Source organism: Colias eurytheme, chromosome 20 (genome assembly GCF_061535395.1).
Source record: "Colias eurytheme isolate Ceu_HAF_F1 chromosome 20, ilColEury1 Martin Lab GWU primary, whole genome shotgun sequence".
NCBI classification, from domain to species: Eukaryota; Metazoa; Arthropoda; class Insecta; order Lepidoptera; family Pieridae; genus Colias; species Colias eurytheme.
In genome coordinates, this window is record NC_142999.1 from 6,147,566 (window position 1) to 6,169,764 (window position 22,199).

The following is a 22,199-nucleotide window of genomic DNA, read 5'->3' on the forward strand; positions in this document are numbered from 1 at the left end:
CCTTCGGACACTTCAAAGAGAAACCATACATTATTTAAAAAGAAAATAACGCTGATGTTAATAGAATCGAGAAACTAACGAGGTGCTAGCGAAGGTCCGTGGTAAGTGATTCAGTGCGGAATTTAAGAACAGCTGTTGAAACTGAACACCCTTTGTTTTCTTAGACAGTTCCCACAGCGAAAATAATTGACTGTCTGTTATACGAAATATCATGTTCGCACATTATTCTCTATCCTGTAAAAATAAACACATTTAATATGTATCAACTGTTTCATAAGCGCGTATAAACATTTTTTATCTGTGCATTGCATCGTTAGTTCGCAAACAATAATGACATTTAGAACGAGCTGTCAAATTTTGGCGCCAAATGAATCAGTCGAGTTCTACTTAAACTTCAAACTATTTCGTAATGTACTTACATCAACGTTTACCATTTCATTTATTGCTCGAAGAATTTGAACACTACCGTCATTACTTAAGCCTCAGTGACACGAGCGCATAATTCACGTCATTCCAACCATTACTGTAAGTCAAAATGGCGGGCAACTATCAAAGAGAAAGCTCGCTGCTCTCACATCATTCTCCAAAGTCTAGTCTATGGTAGGCTTGCGGAACTAAATTTTAATCTATATTCCGAATAAAATGAACTTTAAAGCCAAAGGGTAAAGTATAAAACGAATTGTGGGTGTTTATATGGTTTAATGTGACAGAACAAAATTTATCAATTTAAGAAGATCGTTCGATGCCTAGCTGTATATTAACACGTTAGCTTCGTGTTTGAAGCGTAACAGTTGTTGTGCATGAAAATGTTATTCAGATGGGTAAATCTCATAAACGTATGTACCTACATACCGTTTATTTTATGCACGTCTAGCAGCTAGCGTGGAAAACATAGATGTTTAATTATTTTCCTACAAACATGATATAGTATCGTATATAATCGCTTTTGAACAAAGTTTTATAAATGGGAGATTTAGAGATAGGCTTATGTGATATTACTTGAATTATTATTTAAAATTCACATAATATAATATGTCCTCAATTATATAGTGTTTCATTTAATAAGGACTGAATAAATGAAACACTATTATTTTTGAACTTTAATGGCTCACCATTACGTTTTTTATGCTAGAGCCTAGAGGATGGTTATAAATAAAACGACAAATTAATGTATGTGTAATAATATATTGAACGAATTATATCCGTATATATTACATTAAAATAATCACAACTTGACATTGAAATGCGGCAACAGATTATAACTGATACAAATAATAACTTTTTGAAGATAAAGCCTAAAACAGTTAGATCTACACAATTTATTCTAAACGTAACTGCTTCTTTACATTTTAAAGCTAAGTTAGTACCATAGTGAAAATGACAAGTCATATACATAAATAAATTATTTTAAAAAATCTAGACGAATTTATAACTCGTAATTAAAAATAAAATATATTATATAACACTATTACACTTAACAGAAGTTTAAACAGTCCAATAAAATTCATAACAATTGTTCCTAGTGTAGTTAACATATAATTATTAATTTATTGTTATAATTAAAATAGTAGAATGTATAAGAAATAAACTATAAGTAGACGGTGTTTGCATTCCTTGTACGGTCTACTCTCTCCCTAGAATAATTTATAATATGGCCTTAGATTAGTACATAGTATTAATAGACTAATAATAAAAAAACTTTATAATAATTTAATGTTTGTCGGTGGTACGAGGCATGAAACTCCTCAAAGTTATAATAATAGTTCATATTTATTCTGTGTTATTATTTAATCAACTAAAATAATTGTAGGCAAGCACCTACATCGTAATTTACGCAATACATAAGTAATAACTTTAAGACCCATGTATCTCACGCCTCGAAAGAATATTCAAATATACAATAGATATATTTAGAAAGCAAAGTAAAATAAATTATGCAATCTTAATTATAGTGTCAGTCCTAACGTTTACATTATAATTAAAAAAAGTAATATTGTCAATGGCACCTTACATTTCCTGTACACCCTTAGTAATAGACCTTAAAGAGTAAGGAAATTTATATTTTGACTATTATAAATTTATAGTAGTTTTTGTATATTAATATTGCATAGTATCTCTGGTTTTGAAATCAAACTCTTCGTCTTTATAGAGAAATTTTAAATAGTATTTGACCAATACTTCTCAACGCGTTCATACAATTATGACATTTTAGCTCATTGCTTTGTTCTGCGCATTTAAAATAAGTAGTTAAGTTTAGCACAGAATACAATTAATTTATAATTGCAATAGAGGTTTTAAGCAGGTTTTTAGCCAGTAAAAAGTATTTTTTCTAAGGGCTCTATAAATTCACTTCTCTTTTAAATACTAAACTTCATCATTTCTTTCTTCGTTCATCATCTTAACTATCTCATGATTGCAAAATATTAATATATAGCTAAAACTTTACAATCATAAGAATATCACAACACATTTACTAGATCCCATTTCAAAATTTTAGTCTATTTAACAATATTAAATTCTGTTGTTCGTGGATTTGGTTATATTTATTTTATTTTTTAAAATTTAATCAACACTTTTCTCGATCCTTTATCAACAATCAATTACCATCTATATAAATAAAGTAATTTCAATGCCGCTATATTTTAAGCCATTTATGCGTGTCCACACAGAGCGAGTAGCCTCGCGAAGCTATTTCCGTGCGAAGTGTCTTGGGAAAATGCTCACGCGTTTTCCTTCGCCACGGCCGAGCTACGTCCACACTGACTGCTTCGCGAGCAATTGCTTAACCTGGCTTTTTAATTGTCAAAGACGTTGCTTTAATAAACAATATTTTGGCAGAATCGGTCCCCACTATGAGATTTAGCGATACCAATCAGGAAGTAGAAGAAAAAGCACAATCTATTGAAATTATTTCACCCGTTTTACCGAACTTTTGAACTGATAACAAAATTCATAATAATTCTTTACCTAGACATTTCAATAAACTTATTCGTTCGCTTATCGTTCACGAAAATAATATTATTTGAAGTACGTTATGTAGATTATATAATATTCTATGAGTTATACTAATAATATAGTTTGAATACGTAGACATTTATTGATTACTATAATTGACAAAAGATGTCGTCATTAAAGCTTCAAAGTAACGAGTTGAATAATTGCATAGTCAAATAGTTAAATTATTCTTTAACAACACTCAATTTAAGTAGTTATGTTGTTGGTACAAGATTCTTCTAGAAAGAAAAAAGAAAGAAAATACAATTATTATAATGTCATGCCACACAGGAAAAAATAAAATACAAATATTTAGAGTGCAAATAAAACAGAAAATTCTGACAGAGAAGTTAATATTATATGTTAAAATTGAGTGAAATTAAAGAATTTGAAAGTTTCCTTCCTTACAATACTCAATTCCGTATATCTTACCCTAACTTTTCCGCATAACATTCTTATAGAAATAATTTAAGAAGCAGAAGATTGCCGGTTATCTAGTACAACGTAGACATTATTTTCAATGCTACTAGACTACTGTATATAGGCCGTATGAAACCCCTTTATTCATAAGTTATACCTTACCATTTAATAATAATTATAAGCAAAGGCACGCAAATCATTGAGAGATAGCTCAGCTCTAATATGTAGTAACTATAGTGAATATATTTTTTGTAAATTAATCATGAATTGCCCGTCTTTTACACCCATTATAATATTTTAACACAGTTACATTTTCTTAAAGGTAACAACAAAATAAAAATAAATAATTATTATTTAAAATGTTGTGACGGAGAATTTTTTTACTAAAGTTGAAGTTAAGAGATATACATTACTAGACTTTGAAAATTGTATCTACATTATTTACATTGTTAAATAAATATTGGAACATTTGCCTGTTTTGGCACTTTTCAAAAATTGCTTGATATTGAATATATTTATGTATAAGGTTGCTTTTCCACCAATAATCTGCGAGGATGTGTTTTTAAATAAACAATAGTATCGCTGCAAACGCTAAAAGCATCAAACTTTAAACTAAATAAAGCAATATGATTGGTTCGTTACAAACAAACTCGCTTCACATCCTCTCATATTATTGGTGGAAAAGCTGCCTTTAGGGAAATTTTGTATTTTAGTTTTACTTTATAACAAAGTTGTATTAGCTATGAAGGTATACATAATATAAATAATCTATATTTCTTTAGTCGTCAAAGAAATCTTGATCAATTACAACATTTAGGTACTACGAATACTTACATATAATAATTTAATATAAGGGAAAATTTTAAGTAACGTAAATCTCTTTATCATTGTATACACTACGAATGAATTACGTATGAAATATTGAAATATACATTAGTTTTTTTTTGTTGATGCATCCTCTTTACATATATTTTCCTGAAAATCCAAAAAATGAGTATTAGTTGGAGTCAATATGTTTAGTTTAGAGTTCTATGTAAAATAAGGGTAATGTGCCTTAATTAATAAAAAGTATATCGGAAAATTGTCATCGATGATATTTAAATTTAATATTTAAATACTTAATGAAAATGGTAAATTTTATTTCTATAACGATTCGTGGAAGAAAATCTTCCACATAATAATTAATATAGAAAAATAACTGACGGGTTTGCTATTTCAAATATAGGATCTTTTATTTGGTACAAATATATTACAATAAACAATAATAACATGTCTTTATTACTTACGAGTGCTTAGAATTAAAATATTGTTAATAATTTTATGGTATTAATGTGTGACATAATAATATATCTAGGTGTGCATTGTGCAGTAGTGTATAAAGAGAGGTAAAATTAAAAAAAGTGTAGAGCAAAAAATCAAACAAATAAAAATACTTTATTGTGCACCAAAAAAATAGTGACAGAAGTAAAAAAACACGTTCTCACGACAATTATAAAAATAATAAAATTAAGTGTTGTGTTTAACATGACTATAAATATAAAATCTATGTTTACTTTACATAATGTGCATAAAACTACTTCGACACGTTCATGCATAATATAATAATTTTCTCGCAATATGTAAGTAATCATCAATAATAAATTCTAATATAAGCAGTCATGCTTTAAAGTTATTTTAGTCATAGCTAAATCCATATTATTATTTCTAATAATTAAAAGAATGATCAGACAATAACAAAGACATATTTTTTTAATAAGTACTTTTCATTTCAAAAGTATGAATAAGCCCCATATGTTTTAGATTTATAAAGTAAAGGAGTAAAAGGAATTCCTAATGAAGGGGTAACCGCCGCCCTCAAACACTAGCAAGAAGAAACACTGATGTTTCAGCCTTTGCAATTAAGCTCATTCCAAAGTAGGTCTAATCCACAACTCATCATTATTTTGCCAAAAAAGAGGTTAAATCTACCTATACTTTCTGCTTTTCTCTAACAGGAATTTAGCTGTGACCGTGACAGAAAGAACTTCTAAAAACTTACACTTAGGAGGAGCAACGATCTGAGTAGCGTTTGTCGCCGGTGCGGGGGCGATGCTGGGCATTGACGGCGTCCCGCGATACCGAACTAACCAAACATTTGTTTTATGTTATCACCTGCGAACAGCCGGAAGCAAAACATACGCCACGAAGCCTCTAAGCTACTTTTTGCGACACACAATATGACGTAGACATTAAACCACAGTTCCAATAAGCAATGTGAGCCCATTTTCAAAATAAAAGAAATTAAAATTTCACTAATTTCATTACTAAAATTGAAGTCTTTGTTTGACATTTTTGAGTAGCAGTTAACTTACTGCAGTGCAAGTTTATTTTCCGAAATTATACTATAAACATTTCATACATGGTAATTTTAGATAATTTAATGTCTACGTTAATAACAGATACATAGATAAGATTATATAGCACACACGTTAAGAATCACAACATCTAATAGAATAGATTGAAGCAGATTTTAGAAGGATTTTATCAGCCAATAACAAATCACATTACGATATCTAACATACACCATAATGCCAATTAACACTAAGCTTTTAAACCAATAACCAAACTCATTTATCTTTGTAACTTCAAGCATTATTAACACTATTCAATTGACTATTTTCTTTAATTTTATACATTAAATTTACACAAACAATATCGCAAGAAATATGTTAGAACTCACCAAAAAGAAGTCCAATAATAACGATTCCAATCACTCCCATAATAATCATCATCTGCAAATAGTAGTTAATATCATTTATTTACAACAATAATATTTTTTTAAATCAAATGTCTTTTAAACATCTTCCTTAGTTGAATTTCTTCATACGTACCTTGAGATTCTGAAGCCAAAACTTATTCTTCAAACTCTTTGCTTGTTGCTCAAATTGGGAAGCTCCTTGCTGCAGGGCATCTGAAAGTAAAGAATATAAAGAAACATTAATGACATTACAATAATAATTTTGAAGGCTATCTAAAGTAATGTTTTGTGGAGATCCCACAATACCTACAACTAACAATACGAAATTATTACAAATCATGTGACATATGAAACTTACCTGCTCTATCATCTAGTTCAGACAATTTAGCGTCTCTGTCAAGTACTTTTTCAACATTTGTTTTCATTATTTCACACACCTGAAAATAAACGATGTTGAATTTAATTAATATTAGCTTTTTTTTAATTTAAAAAACTGGTTGAGTCGAATCCACCGTATTTATACTCAAAAAAATAAATAACTTTTATCTATAATACCGCTATACTTAGTCTGTGGCTATACTCCTTTCTTCTAGTCTCTTTTCTTCCTAAATCGTGTACCCAAGTATTCTTCATTTCGTTTTTTTTTCATCTTTCATTCATGCCAATTCAATTTAGTCATATTTTTTCAGTAATATGGTCATAATATTTTCATAAACCATGACAGACTTTCTAAATCATAGCGCATCTTTTTCATAAAGCATGGTTTATTATCAATCTAACCTCATCCACTTGAGCCTGCGTCTGTTGCAGCCTCTTTTGTGCAGCGATTTGCTGCGGCGTCCGCGGTCCTCCCACGATCTCGCCATCAGCACCTTCTGTTGTAGGTGGCGCCAGCCCCTCCTGAGCTCTGCCTTCTTCAGCCCTTTAATATACGAAATACACCTGAATATAATTACAAAATAACCGCCAACCCGCTAGGTGGATTATGGCCTGAACCCTCATAAGAGGGCCGTGTCCCAGCAGTGGAAACATATATCAGCTGATGATGATGAATTACAAAATATTTTACACTTGTGTTGTGCAAAGTAATATGTTTTCGAGTGTTTGTACTTGGTTTGTACTAATGTACTTACTGCAGTGTTTTGGTATTTATAAATGAAAAATAATATTTTTGCAAATTCCATAGTTCGACCGTTAACTTATAACCTACCTAAAAATAAACTAAAGAAACTATATAAACTGAAACTATATTAATGCTCGTATTGTGTTCAAAAATGTAGGTATATTATAAGATCCTTTCATTACTCAAATTTTAACTTTTTTGTGATATTTATATGATGTAAAATGCAATAGAAACAAAAATTCCGAAAAATATAGAGCGGCTCCTTTGACGACAAACAGAATTGATAATGAGAACTAAAATGTGTCATTATTGATCGTGTAACCAAACTTAAGCAGTACTGTATACAGTGATATGATATCAATCAATAACATCTGGCATCGTGCCACAGTCTAACATAATGCGGTACTTTCGTAGCGCTTGTTTACAAAACCAGAGCATTACTTATGCAAGATATTCGGAATAGTTTTTCTGAATTACATGAATGTTTCAATCACCTTAAAACGTATTAAAAACAAACACTTATTAGTGTTTTTGGAATGATATGTAAAAAATATGTCATGAAAGCTTTTTATGTGTATTTTTTTTATATAATATTAATGAATTATTTATTCAATTTACTGTTTGAAGTGATTGATATATATTGTTTTGATACTTTTTCATTTTTGAAAATTATATGTTTTCATAAAAACTTGCATTTTCTTAATTGAAAATATTAAAAATAAATGTAACGAAAACTACACAAAAATGTAATAGGTACTTTTGTTACTTCTGAGTGAAAAGTAACTGCAATGGACCGAAATTCCATTCATAGCGTTGTAAAGTCGCAATAGCGAAAAGTTCACACGATATTTGACCTACTTACATTATATTTAAAACTTTAAAAGGGTCAATTTTTCAAATAACATACAATTATAAAAAGTAATTTCTTGTAAATACATCAAAATATTAAAAAAACACACACACAAATAATTAAAAATGTAGTCCTCATTAGAGGTGTTAGAGGAGAGTATACAGAGTCTTCACTTTTAACGTCTCTAAAACTTCTTAACTTTACTCTATTTTTACAAAAAAAAATATAACATCATTCCAAAAAAATCTACTCAGTCTCTACATCGACTCTACAATCTATATCATTTACAATCTCAAGCGACTCTATATTTTATATGTGATCTCTACATGATCAAATACTTACATTATAAGTAGAATGTAAACAAGCTGTCACAAAGCACTGTAAGAGCTTTCGCGAAGGCTTCAGCGCGCTTGCCGCAGCGGAATGGCCGGCCGCAGTAACATCGCGCGGCCGCTGTTTGCTTACGTCAGTAATGGCGGGAGCATATTTGGAGATGGCTTTTTATGGATATTTATTATATATTTGTATGTGTAGGTATTTGATTTTTTTATTGATTGATGATGCGACAAATGAAATAAATATGAAAAGTCTAACAGTAACAAAAAAATGTGTTCGTGTACTAGAGTACACACGTAAGAAGTGAAACTTCTTTATGACCTAATTTTTCAAAAAATAATTTACTATATGCATATGCAACTTTACAGAAATACGTCAATCAGGCGTGGTAGGGATAAAAACAAGATGGCGCGTAACGAAAAAATGTTACACTACATTTTTTTCCAACCCCGATAAAGAAGTTTCACTTCAAAAAAAAACTATATATACACCCATAAAAGTAGATTAGTCGTTAATTTATTTTTCTTTTGTTTTTTTCAAATGAAGCGATATTTTGAAAGATTGTAAGTACTTACTCACTTTATATATTCGTAATTTTCCGTTTCAATCGTTTATTCGTGATTAATTGGCATTATAAAATCTATGCAGTCGAAGCGAGGAATCTTCTCCAGTTTTGTCAGTTAATATCTTATAAATAAATTGCTTACAAAATTTCTTAATTATGTATCATCAAGAGGAACAAAGAAATAATTACTTTGTATAAATGCTGAATGGATACAATTTTGTCATCAATCATAGTTATTACCTAAATTTTTATCATCATGTATTTTTTTTCCTATATAATTCGTAAAGCACTTCTCACCACGACTGTATCGAACGCAAGGCGCGTGCGCGTTACTGCGTGAATTCGGCATCGATTGCGCACTCGTGGGGTAGGTCCAGGGTTCGAAGCACGTGCACTGCAACTCCTTCATGAATGGGCTTCAATATAAAGGGGGCCAGGGTTATTCATGAAATACTAATTTTATTAGGAAGTCCTTTAAATAGTCGTGAAATTACTACTCAACAAAAATAGCCATTCTTCATTTCCATAAAATTAGCTGAAGTAACAAACATTTTGTAATTAATCTCATAACATGATTTTAATCCCCAAATCTAATAGATTACTTAAATTATGTTGGCCCTTATTTTATTTTGAGAAGTATAAGATTATATGCTATAAAGTTTTCAATAGGTTTTCAAATACGACTGTCATCACAGTCTGCCAATCACCACGTACCACCATTATCTGTAAGCTAAAAAAAAATTAAACTGGGTATCTACAATTAATAAATCTCGTTTAAAATCAATTATCAAGCTATTTATCTTAAAATGTCAATACTTATTTAACACGCAGTTTACCTTAATACACTTCTCGATACTTTATTAAGTATTGTCTATATTTGAACAATCGAATATAATTCGCAAGATACTATGAGGCAAAGAAAATATATTTTATCATCGAAGCCTTGTTTGAGAGTTCGTTGTTGTAATGACTCGTACTGCGTACATCGGCACTTAATGCATGTAATACAATAAAACAATACAATTTTAAAACTGCCCCGTTGGTAATAATGTGGATAAGATTCGAATTCATTATGTGTGGTCTTTTGATTTACTTAAATTAAAAAAATTGAGACGAAGAGTTTTTGTTTTTTAATTTATAAAGGTTTGTTAAACTTTTGTTTTTATTGTACTGTACAATGGACATGTATTGAGTTTCAACTTAATTTAATTACCATGATACTTACTACTTTATATACGGTTTTATAGTGTTGGTCTTGTGTCCTATAGGGGTATATGGGGTTTGATTATGATTGCGTATATTATTATTATCGATTGGCTGTCTCACTTACGCAGTAACCTCAAACCATCTGATCTTTGAAATTATTTGTGCGGTTCATTCTTTAACAATAAGCTAACGCTTTAACTATATTATTACGTTTATGCGGTGTACGTTGTCGTCGTCGTCTACGTCGTAGTATATTTTATTATGTAAAAATAAATAAGATTTTAACACGCAAACGTTAAATAAATAATACATCATCCTCAATAAATAATAGACCAGCTTATCCACACTAAGACATTGTACGATAAATACATTAAGTATAAATTTTATAAGGCCATTAAAATTAGGGCGGTCGGGCCCCGAGCAAATCGTTGCTGCGTCGGCGCAGACGCACAAAGAGCCTCGACTAATCAATTGGCTGACTGCTCACTGACTAAATAAATCGATATAAGTGAATACGATTTTTCGAAGCTTCATTATCTGTTTGAAGTTTCGATTGAAAATGTGATAGAAAAATCTAATTCTCTGTTTTTTGATTGGATAACCTCAGAAATTTAATTCTATCAAATTGCAATAAGGATATTGTTAACTTGGCTCAAAGCAATTTCCGAAAAAAAAACAAGTACCTACCATGTACCTACACCTTTACCTAATTCAACGAAATCTTTGATTCTTTACAACTATACACTACGCGCAGATTTCATTTTCACACACACTATTTCAATTAAATTTTCAGAAATTATAAATTCTCAGTTCCTCAGGTCATATAGTTAATAACTTGAAAATCAAGTTTCCTTTTTTTGAACGTCACATAAAAAAAACAAAGCGGAAACCTACTCTCTACGTAGCCATTATAAACATAATAGAAACATGTTGAAAAATCAATCACTGTACACAATAACTAATGCTATTTATCCACAACGTAATTAATAAACATAATGCATATCATATATAATTTGTTGTCAAAAGAAACAAATTAATACGCAGAGTTAACAAAGGCTAAGACGCCGCTCCTCATTTGTTTTATTAGCCCCGAAGCTATATGACTAACGTCTCTAATTCATTTATTTGAAACATGCATGATACATAGCATTGTAATTACAACTGTTTGGTTTGTAATACTCTCAATTGATTTTATTAATAAGCTATAAATATTTCAGAATGAGTAGATATCTAATGGTAGGTAGGTATACATATCTACCTATAATGGTATAGTCCTGGTCGGTTCAAAGAACTCTAATGAATTGAAAATACTAGGTATTCCACAAAATGAGAGATGAGTATAACTGAGTTTTTTGATAGATAGTGCAAACGGCCTAGTTTTTTAATAAATACAAAAACATAATATTATTATGACTCGTAGTTTTTGTTAGGTAGTGAAAAAGGCTTGAAATATATTTTTGTAAATCGACACAAAAACATATCGATAGCGAGTGCTTCATAATACGACCTAACTTCTGTTGATACTCACGGATATAGATGTTTGATTAAATGCAGTGTTTATCAGTTTTCTTCAAGTATATGAAAGCATTATCTATTGTAAGCAGTAACCTCATTGTCTTGCAGTTTTCAAATTCATACCGACCGGGACCGTGCGATTTCTCCAATGCCAAATAAATCTGCGTACTTGAACCGTACCGAAGGACAAATATAATTCGACAAGCCGACATTCTATCAACAATTAGCCACGATAACTCGCAACTAGGCGTTGTAAACAAATCAGAGCTTTGTCCACGGAATTAACATGTAACAGCTAAGTGCTGCCCGATCCTTGTTAATATTTTAGGTTAACAAGACCAGCTTGTATTTACGCCGGCTGCTCGCTTGCTCTCTGCTCCGTGTTTACCTCAAATATTTATTACGAGTAGCCTTTGGACGGCCAAATAAAAATTGTTGTCATATTTTGTGCGGGAATATGTAGTATGGACGATAGTTAATAGATAAACTCATTCAATAATGGTGAGGTTAAAACTAAAATACTTTGCCGTAAATTGTATTTTATTTCAATAATTGAGAACTTCTTTATTCTATTTCTAGTTGTACTGTAAATTTGCATTATTAGAAAGTTTGCATTGAATTTACTCATTCACGGCAAATTCTCTACAATTACGCCCGAATATCAGATTTCTTGATTTAAACGCTGATGATTACCTAATGATTACCTACTAACTATATTCAACACGAAAAGATGCTAAATATAATATGTAATGAAGATATAAACTACATATTTCTAATTTTTTTTTTTGTTTGCTATGGGCTTACTGTGCAGTGTGCTACATTTTTTGAACCGCTACGCTTTTGACATAACCATTCCATTTGGCGAGTAAATATTTGACAAGAACACGAAACCGACTTATGATTTTGTTGCCTTTTAAATTTCGTAACAGGTGTTTATTATATACTAGCGGTCCGCCCCGGCTTCGCCCGTGGTACATGTTTACGTTTTCTCTACATAAGAACCATCCTCGTACTTCAAGGAATATAATAAAAAAAGAATTATCGAAATCGGTTCAGCCGTTCTTACGCGCTTACCAACACATTTTGGGATTCATTTTTATATTATAGATAAGTATTATATACTATTTATAGAAGAATGTAAGTAAAGTATAAGCAGACATGTTACATATGTAAAAACATAATATGAGGACATTTTTTTTTATTTACACAAAATTTGTACCAACCTATCTTTGAGACAATAATCGGATTCTGATACAGTGAATTTGAAAACTAACAAAAGAAATAAACTGTTAAATCATCCGTATGTGTACGTATAACAATCATTTCAATCAATTCAATTCAACATGTTCTATTTCGGGAACGTCCCAAACAGCGTTAATTAATATCAAAACATGCTCTATTTCTATGAATACCGGTTGCAATGCAGTAGCCCGGTACTGTTTAGCGTATCTTTGTAAAGAGTAGTGTCACCCTAAGCCGCGCTAGACAAATTTCGGTAGTTCGTATAGATGCATTATCACATACATGGTAAACGAGCGGACGGGTGCACACAGCATCTGTCCAAATATATTATATTTTATACAGCGTGGTCTTAAATATATTTTAATTGGGCTTAAACAGCCTTTGAGTAATTACGGTTCAATTCACATCAGAACTGAGGTAATATTTAAGACGTTAAGAAACATTCATTTAACGTCATTCATGTTTAAATGGTCAGGAATTTTACATTTTCTTAGATACTAAAAATATAAGAACATAATAGAAGAAATTATTTCTAAAATTCATTAACAAAATTGGCAAATCTTTCTGGTTACTTAGTAGTTGAAATAATAATATTTACTTCATCCTATATATAAAGCTAATTCATTCGTAACTGACATGTGCTTCCAAATTACTTCTCACTTAAAAATGGCCGAAATAAATGACAGTAATATGTATTTACTATACAAAAATATATTTACTTTCTTATATAACTGTAATCATTTTTATAATAATCGTTATCAAAATTATATCGTTGAATTACATCCGCACTACTTAATTATTATTAAATGTACCTAGAATATGCGTTAGAAATTAATTCACAATTACGCACTGATAGTATCATATAAGGTAATCAATAAATAAGCATATTATAAAATAATGTTAAGCTTGATCCACACGGCACCTTTAATGCTTTTTAAGATGACAAATAAAAAAATTATAAGAATCTATCACGGTTGTTATCTATAGGTAGGTATGATATTTAAAATTATTCAATCACCATATTGATGATAAGATCAACTTCCACTGACAAACTTCCAAATACACTCTATATGTATATTCATTTTTTATGATAATACAGCTATTAATAACACTCTTATTTACTAAAGAGTTCTCGTGAAGAGCTTACTATAGAAATGATCCTATGAAGTAAGGTCTTGACACTTGGTCCTTGAAATGACCGCCTCCTTGATACAGTGGTAGACGCGTGTGCGTAGAACCGAAGGGTCCTGGGTTCGATTCCCGGTGGATACGAAGAAAAAAAATGTCTCGGACTGGCAGGACACAGAAGGCTGATCACCTACTTGTCCCTAAATAATCGATCAGTGAAACAGATGTATAATGTATCTGCCCCTTACCCCACTAGGGGACATGGGACTTCACTTTTTTACTTACTTAAGCTGAGTTTAAAATATATAAGATGTATATTCTCTTGTTTCCTTCTTAAAGCAGTCTCTATGTAGACTCGCCATTAATTGAGTATTGTGCATGTAATGGAGCACCGAGCCAATCTTTATGAAGACGAGTTTTAGAATTATTGAGTGCAAGATATCGCTTTCAATAAACGACCAAGCTTGTAATATATGAATAATATCAGGTTTTAAATAGTCCATCAATTTATTATACAAAATAAAAGAAATGATATTGTCTTTAACAAAATACAATATAAAGAATAAGGTTATTCTTAAGGTCCTTGTGGTTATATTTTAAAATCAATTCTTAATTAAGCACTATTAATTTTATGTCAATGTATCTAATATTAGTGAAACATATAAATAGCATGTGTTGTTCAATAAAAAAAAATAAAAATAAAAAAGAGTTCATTTTTGGTGCCTAAACTAGGAAATAAAAATTACCTGTATTTTAGGTCACCAGGCCCCCACTCCTCACTTCGTTGGATCACATTTTATTTATACTTGTTGAGAGAAAAGAAAACACTAGAAATAAGAAAAACTACAAAGAATATATAAACCACTATTATGCCAAAGCTCAGTTGTAACCACCAGTCCAGAAAGCAAGGGTTTTGTATATTTTAAAAAATGATATAATTATCATTGTGTTTATTTAGGCAAAATTATTTTCCCATTACACTTGCACTTAGCCCTACGACCAACGACGGGTCTTGGGATCGAATGACTGGATATATAAAGCCAGTCATTCACTAAGTCTAATAGAAATAAATAAAAAATACTTAATTTTAATGTATTTTACTTTCATTACTTAAGTATTACGTCCTAACAGTAACGTCCTAATATTTTCTTCTAAATATAATTCGAACGTCATAAATCCGAACAGAGATCTATATTGATGTTGAACAAATAAATAATATCCTACCATTTTTAAATATTTGGCTTGCCCTATAGGTTACCATTGCATTGTAAACATCGTCGTTTGTACATAATTGTAACATTGGCAGTGTATTTGCGGAGTATAAGCAAACTGTGGAAGCCAAACAGTTACTAGGAATGTCGGTGCAGAGTTGTGACGTCACACAGAGTAGTTTGTTTCAGAGAGTTTTCTTTTATTTTATATGAAAAAAAAATTCTTTCAAAACATGTGGATCAAACCAATAACAGAAATCTCGAGTGTAGTGCATGTGTGTGTCTGTACGGATTCTCGAAAAAACTTATTGCAAATTCCAATATTATTTTTCAGGTAGGTACTTCTTCATTGAATTTCTCAATAACAGCACGTAATTTAAATTACATTTGGATAATGACCTTAATAATTATCTGTATATAAAGAACTACTGTGTTTAGTATCATCATTCTACTAGATATTTATGATATAAGAAGGGAAACAAGCAGACGCCTTGCCTGGTGGGAAGCTTTATATAAAAAAAATATTGCATCATTTTTGTTTTTTATATTAATTTCCTCATTTATTGTTCACTTATACTGTGCTCTTTCAGCTGCAGCGGCTTCGTACTTGCACACGTCTAGTTTTACATGGCGGTATTCTGAAAATCAAACATTACATATGTAGAGCTAAAAAATATAGAATTTTACAACTTTAATCAATACCCAATGTTTCCAAAAAAAAATATGGAGGCCACGTACAATGTACGTATACATAGATATAACACATATTAATATTTGGCTAGCTTATTTCCAAATTTTAAATATATCAGTTAATTCAATCATAAGTAAATACCCAATACCACTTAGCACTTACGTTTCTTTTCATCACAATTGTATTCATACAAATCGCAGTTATCATTGAACATTCTAGAAATGCCCAAAGAATCTTGCCCGCAAATAGCCACGAAGTCGTGCTGGCACTGATCGGCCATTTTGCAGAAATTTATTACCTGATAATGACAAATTTTAGTACTTACTCTAAATTCATTACATATCTCAATCTGCTTACAGAAATGTCATTAATTTAATATGGGCATTGTTAGAGATTATTTCTCAACAAAAGCATTTGTACAGATAAACAGTAGGTGCGCATTAAAATAGTTGTCATTGATTTGTTACAATGTAAAGCAAAGTAAAAAGGTCTTGTTACAACAGGATATTTTGACAATGTTTCATTTAAGATGAAAAATAATGCACCAATAATACTTAGAATTCGAAAATGTATGAGTAAGTATAATATAATGGAATATAATATTTACTGGTTCTAAAGGGAAGAAGTAGTCTTCAGCCTCAATCTCCACGTGGGTCCAGACTTCTTCCGCTAATCCTAAAATTATTAAACCTAAAAAAAGGAAAATTTGTATCAATTTATAAAAACAACTGCTTGAATTATTTAAAGTATGTAGAAATAAATATATTATCATACTCAATGCTATACATCACCATAACACATTAAAAAATAATCAATTTCTATTACTTTGAACTCAAACCTTCGATATCAATAATTAATATACTTTAAGATATAACCTTCTATGAAGTAATGATCTCTCTTTAAAATATTATTTCATAAAGCACTTTTTATCCAAAAGCTATTGTATAATCTTCTTTCTTAACCTATTTTTATTTACTATTGACTTCAGAATAAATCCTTCCTTAATAAATCCCTACGTACTATAAAAGTAATAAGTTAAAACAACTCACTAGTCCACAGTATTCTAAATATCATTACTAACACCAATACCACTATCAATGATCTAGGCTACAATGACTAGGTTAGTTTGTGTTCGTTAACATAACTATTATAGCCTGCAGGATATTGAATCAAAACATACGCTTTATGTTGAATGTTATGTGGAGCATATACTAGTCAACACTTCATGAAATATAAATCAAGATTTGTATTTAGGACAAGGCATGTCCAAAAACACTCATGTATGTAAAATGTGCATTTTACATGAGTGTTAACACACCTACAGCATATAATTTTTTCAAAATACCTTTAGTTACATATAAATGTAAAAATAATGCTGAGAAAAATAAGGATCTGTCATTCACAAAGTTTCAGAGCCAGAGCTGTATCTAGAGTTTAAGTTAAAGTTGGCGATGCTCACGACAAACACGTACCATACAATTTTTTTTCATATCCTAATCAACATATTACGCTGTGAAAGTAATAGACAGAAGTAATGTAGTAACATACATTTATTACATGAAATAACCTATTTACCTGAACCTGTGCCAATAGGTACAAACCAATCTAAAACACGTGCACGATTCTTTGTCTAAAAATATAAATTAAATTTCAAGAAATATATTTTGAAATATTATAAAGATACTAAATATGAGCGTAATAAGTGACTATCAAATTATTGCTTATTAAAGTAACAAAAATAGCTAATACTTCTATTAATCCGTACTAATCAAATTATGTTAAAACTCCGGACCAAATGTTGATTACACATGCATGTATTTAGTGCTATATATTGTTAATTCATAAATATAATTTAACCGCAACATGAACACATCGGATATTATCATTTTACTGATCAAACTAAACGAGGATGTGGTTTAACATCATCATTCATTGTAAGTATATCCGATAGGTAGCTTGAAGATAATTTACGTTGTTAATTACCATTTATCTCCTATTAGGTTCTGTTTACCTAGTACATTCAGTATTTATTTATTTTTTGTGTGTTCCTTTAAAAGTATAAATAACATTTTTTTTAAATTTAATTAAGCATTTTATTTTTTGCATGTTAGAAAAAAAAACTATTTAGTAACTGTCATGAACTACCTCACTATGAATTGTACAGTAGATGCACTATAATGTACTGTAATAAACCTAAGGTATATTAAGGCTTCGAAACTTTCAGATTTACTATGGATATCCTTTACTCTCACCGTATTGGCTCACTTCCCAGATCATTTGTCGACTCCACCAGTAAGTACAATTTGTAGAGACTAATGACAATATTATTTATTAATAGCAATGATCATTATTGAAAACATTAACACATAATAAACACATTTTTGGCTTTGACTACTAAGGCTTTAAATTTTTTTTGAACATTGTGAGCTTTTGAAGTCTCCTAACTAATAAATATTATGTTTTTTTTTTTCTAAGCGTGACCATATTTTCACTTACCACGTTGTTTAATTATTTCTTTTTATTTTAAATCACTATTTTTTGGCAGCTTATAAATTTATCACACATACAATTAAGAAACACGAGAAGCCGCATATATCAAAATGAACGTTGACATACGATTCAATTAAGTTCGGAATAATATCTAAGTATCTATATATATTGCATAGGTCTATAAATATTATATCCAACATTACAAGATACCATTGAAATGTGCACTTAATTATATTTATAGTCGATAATTAACATAAGTGATGTAATTGTTTGTGGCCAAGCGGATATTATACCTGTAATAATTTATTTTACACTTTATTAGCGTTAATAAGGATTATGTTTTGTTGTTATTAATTGTTATCAGATAAGATATAATGGTTGGTTTTTGTTCTGTGTTTGTAGCGGAAAGTCTTATTTTGATTTGAATCATATCTGAAATTACGTAGTATCTAATAATAGTGAACAAGATTAAACCTTCTCTATTTATATGTATATCTAGTAATTAACAAAAGATAAACAAAGTTTTGCTATAGTAAAAATGTTTTTTATAGTAGTTCAAGTAGTTTTCGACCACACAAACAAAAAATCTCTTCCTTTCTTTATTAGTTTTTTTAACATTATTTTTCCCTAACTTGACAACCCCATAACAAAACTAAAGCTTCCAAAATTCAATCAACAACACAACTTTAAACTGACTACAGAAATATATATATAATTTCCATACCACAATTCATATAAAAAACAAAATTTCCAGAACAAAGTGGACCAATTCTGCAATCTGGCGGACACGTGTATCCACGACACGATACCGATTTGCGGAAGAATGGGCGAGGAGACCAGAACGTTCCTCGATCTGTGTGATTTATTGGAATTCGCGTGTGATACTAATCAAGGTGAATTATTGTTAACCAGACTATTTGTTTGGTTCAGTTTAATCTGGCTTTTTTTCTACCTGGTTAATTTTATTCACGTGCACAAAAAGTTGTCATACAATTAAATGCAGGTTATTTTTCTTCTTAATTTAGGTACTTTTTTAATATTAAGGAATACGTAAAGATAAATGACACAATATAATTTTTGTTAGATACTTATACTAAAATATAAAAAATAATTAATAATGTAGAGTCGCAAGACAGAGTTTGTTTAAGTAGGTATGCTAAAATCAAATTTTACAACAATTCTTTTTTTTCATTTTCAGTTTACGCTCACGTTGACGACATGGAAGGCTGTCCACAGTTTAAGCATTAAGCACAGAATACATAGGTAATAGTAGCTGCATTTAAGTAAAGTAATCTTTTCAAAGTATATTTTTTTTTATAAATTATAAAATATTGTATTAATCTTAAATAAACACATGTTTCGTATTCTGCTGTTCTCTTTTATACTGTTACAAAATTTAAGTTGATTTTTCATAAGTCCCTGATATTCATCACGTTCATATTTTTAACACAGATGAAATATAAGTAGAATTTAAAATTACATACAAATCAATTAAATCATTTTTGTGAAAAATAATAAGAATAGGATTCTTCAGAATTTACATGCATACAAATTTCTTCATTCTTAATATAAAGCAGGATTTTTAAATCCAGTATCATTAACAGAAGCCTATAAATGCAAATCCAGTAATTCACGTCCAACATCGCACTGGACTGTAATCGACGAATGAACACACGAAACTTTTTAGTAAAAAGAATCTTTACTTAAATATGTGTTTAAGTACCATTACGGTAATATGTTGGTCTGACCCGAGATTGCAGACAGAGATAAACTTATAATAAATTAAATATGGGGGAAAGGGAGGGATGTATAGTTAAGGTTGGTTGAGTAACAGGTTAGAGCAGACGGAATAAGTATAGCGAATGCAGTAAGGTACAGTCTGGTTCAATCGCATCTTGGCCAGGCTTCACAATTGGTTAAACTGGGATTAATCAATAGTTACGATTGAAATCATAGCGTAAGCACAAGAGTAAATAAATAGTAGTGTAAGTATAGGTGTCAGTTTACAATTTTAACTCCCACAGACACTTTAAGCTGATCTTTTTTTTTGCAATTTCCACCATAATATTAAATATGTAAATATGTTTTAGATATTCTCGAAAACTCGGACATAAAGCCCTCATAACACAATTGTCATTTAACAATTTACAAATTAGAAAATAAAACAAAACATTTCAAGATTCATTTAATAATCTAGCCTATTCTATTTATCTTGTTTAAATTTTTTACACGTTGAAATGAAACGTTCTTGAGATATTACTATATTGTAAATCATACACTTTACGATTAGACTAAACGTCGTTTTGATTTTCAAGATGCCACTAAACTCTGGTGCAACCTGCCCGGAGTATCCGTGAGAAAGGTACAATTTGAACAAGCCATAATTAGCGAGGGCATTAAATCACGGGAGAGCGCCCGCCCGCGATTTCGTTGATTAGCCTCCCGAGGTCAAGTTCGGGACAGGTGGACCCAGGGGTCAAGGACATATGAGATAATTAAGGGTTAAAATAGTTGTGCAGCCTGCCTGTTTTTTTCAGTACAAACTTGACCCGTGACCGTGTTTATATATACGATTGCTTACTGAAACTTAGTAGAATGTAGAGCTTTGGTTATATGGACTGAATGATAATCTTAATACTATTATAAAGGCGAAAGTTTGTATGGATGTATGGATGTTTGTTACTCTTTCACGTAAAAACTACAGAACCGATTACAATGAAATTTAGCACACATATAGAGGGTAACTTGGATTAACACATAGGATAGGTTTTATCCCGGAAATCCCACGGGAACGGGAACTATGCGGGTTTTCCTTTGAAAACGCGGGCGAAGCCGCGGGCGGAAATCTAGTATAATATTATAATACAGTTATAACAGGTAAATAATTGTAACTTTATGCTTTTATTTTCAATTATGTAGATACAATTTACGAATAGTATTTAAAGTTTTACCTAATATTATGTGAATCGGGTGCTTAAATAGACATCTTAATAATTATGAAGCTGATTAGTCGGTTTCTTTTATTGATTCTTGAACTTGCTAATTTCAGAAAATACTGTTTTGCATTGAAAAAATATTTTTGTGGTGCGGACTATGCATTTAATGAAGCAGGCAATATTACATAACACTACAACAAAACATAACTAGACCTACAATAAAACAGCTTTTCTTCTTTCTATCAGCTGTTCGCCTGTTCAATTTCAGGTTAGAGACCACATTCACTGTGGAAGCTTTCAGCTAGGGCTAGGGCCCACAAGAACCATTCAGATACAATCATCCAAACGTATTTAGTCAAAAAATTCGAAACGAGAGCACCCAACCGTTTCTCAGTACGCACAACGATAAGCATCGGCTAGCCTAATAATCTGTCGGGTCCTTTGTCTATTGTTTACATTAGGGTGGTACGTGATTTTGTAAGTCACGCCGGCACCTTTACTGGACCTCCCTGCTGGTAGTGGTTACTACTAAATACGACGTTTGTACGAGATAGAGGTTGATTAAAATTGCGATGTTAATTGATTTGGTTGAAATGATGGATTGAGAGGTTTTGGATGTTTGTTTCGTATATATAAATGAATATGATTGGAGTTGAGTTAGCTTTAAATTAGCTCTAGTTTCCAGTGTTTTTCTTGTTTAAAGGCCTAAATTAATAGTGCACCGATATAAGAAAATTGAGCCTTACAAGTTCCTT

The 22,199-nt window shown here is 30.6% G+C and overlaps 3 protein-coding genes and 1 non-coding gene across 4 annotated transcripts; 1 reads left to right on the top strand and 3 right to left on the bottom strand.

The window, feature by feature from the left end:
• Nucleotides 1–4,278: 4,278 nt before the first annotated feature.
• LOC149899713 (neuronal synaptobrevin-like) lies at nucleotides 4,279–8,531 on the bottom strand. The gene is made up of 7 exons (XM_090113557.1): nucleotides 8,467–8,531; nucleotides 6,932–7,073; nucleotides 6,510–6,588; nucleotides 6,285–6,364; nucleotides 6,134–6,185; nucleotides 5,453–5,536; nucleotides 4,279–4,389 (listed from the first exon to the last, which is right to left on the bottom strand). Coding segments are annotated over exons 1-7 (441 nt in total). The 5' UTR covers nucleotides 8,469–8,531; the 3' UTR covers nucleotides 4,279–4,387.
• A 5,552-nt stretch (nucleotides 8,532–14,083) lies between these two features.
• LOC149899714 (small nucleolar RNA U3) lies at nucleotides 14,084–14,165 on the bottom strand. The gene has a single exon (XR_016457934.1). It is a non-coding gene; the product is annotated as a small nucleolar RNA U3 (small nucleolar RNA).
• Nucleotides 14,166–15,894: 1,729 nt separating this feature from the next.
• Nucleotides 15,895–17,092, bottom strand: LOC149899715 (uncharacterized). The gene is made up of 4 exons (XM_090113664.1): nucleotides 17,068–17,092; nucleotides 16,626–16,708; nucleotides 16,181–16,316; nucleotides 15,895–15,965 (listed from the first exon to the last, which is right to left on the bottom strand). Exons 1-4 carry the CDS (start codon nucleotides 17,090–17,092, stop codon nucleotides 15,895–15,897), a joined length of 315 nt encoding a protein of 104 aa, XP_089969790.1.
• An 835-nt stretch (nucleotides 17,093–17,927) lies between these two features.
• LOC149899716 (uncharacterized) lies at nucleotides 17,928–19,756 on the top strand. The gene is made up of 4 exons (XM_090113701.1): nucleotides 17,928–17,952; nucleotides 18,243–18,310; nucleotides 19,263–19,401; nucleotides 19,707–19,756. Exons 1-4 carry the CDS (start codon nucleotides 17,928–17,930, stop codon nucleotides 19,754–19,756), a joined length of 282 nt encoding a protein of 93 aa, XP_089969827.1.
• Nucleotides 19,757–22,199: the final 2,443 nt, after the last annotated feature.

Excerpts from the sequence above, each read along its gene's own strand:
- LOC149899713 (XM_090113557.1), bottom strand. Across the intron at positions 6,186-6,284 it reads TTTGGCTTCAGAATCTCAAG|ATGATGATTATTATGGGAGT; the intron begins GTACGTATGAAG and ends TACTATTTGCAG. Across the intron at positions 5,537-6,133 it reads TATTATTGGACTTCTTTTTG|TTCGGTATCGCGGGACGCCG; the intron begins GTGAGTTCTAAC and ends ATGTTTGGTTAG.
- LOC149899715 (XM_090113664.1), bottom strand. The coding sequence starts at position 17,092 with ATGATATTTAGAATACTGTGGACTA. Across the intron at positions 16,709-17,067 it reads ATTTAGAATACTGTGGACTA|GTTTAATAATTTTAGGATTA; the intron begins GTGAGTTGTTTT and ends TCCTTTTTTTAG. Across the intron at positions 16,317-16,625 it reads ACTTCTTCCCTTTAGAACCA|GTAATAAATTTCTGCAAAAT; the intron begins GTAAATATTATA and ends TGTCATTATCAG.
- LOC149899716 (XM_090113701.1), top strand. The coding sequence starts at position 17,928 with ATGTGGTTTAACATCATCATTCATT. Across the intron at positions 18,311-19,262 it reads ATCATTTGTCGACTCCACCA|AACAAAGTGGACCAATTCTG; the intron begins GTAAGTACAATT and ends CAAAATTTCCAG. Across the intron at positions 19,402-19,706 it reads CGCGTGTGATACTAATCAAG|TTTACGCTCACGTTGACGAC; the intron begins GTGAATTATTGT and ends TTTCATTTTCAG.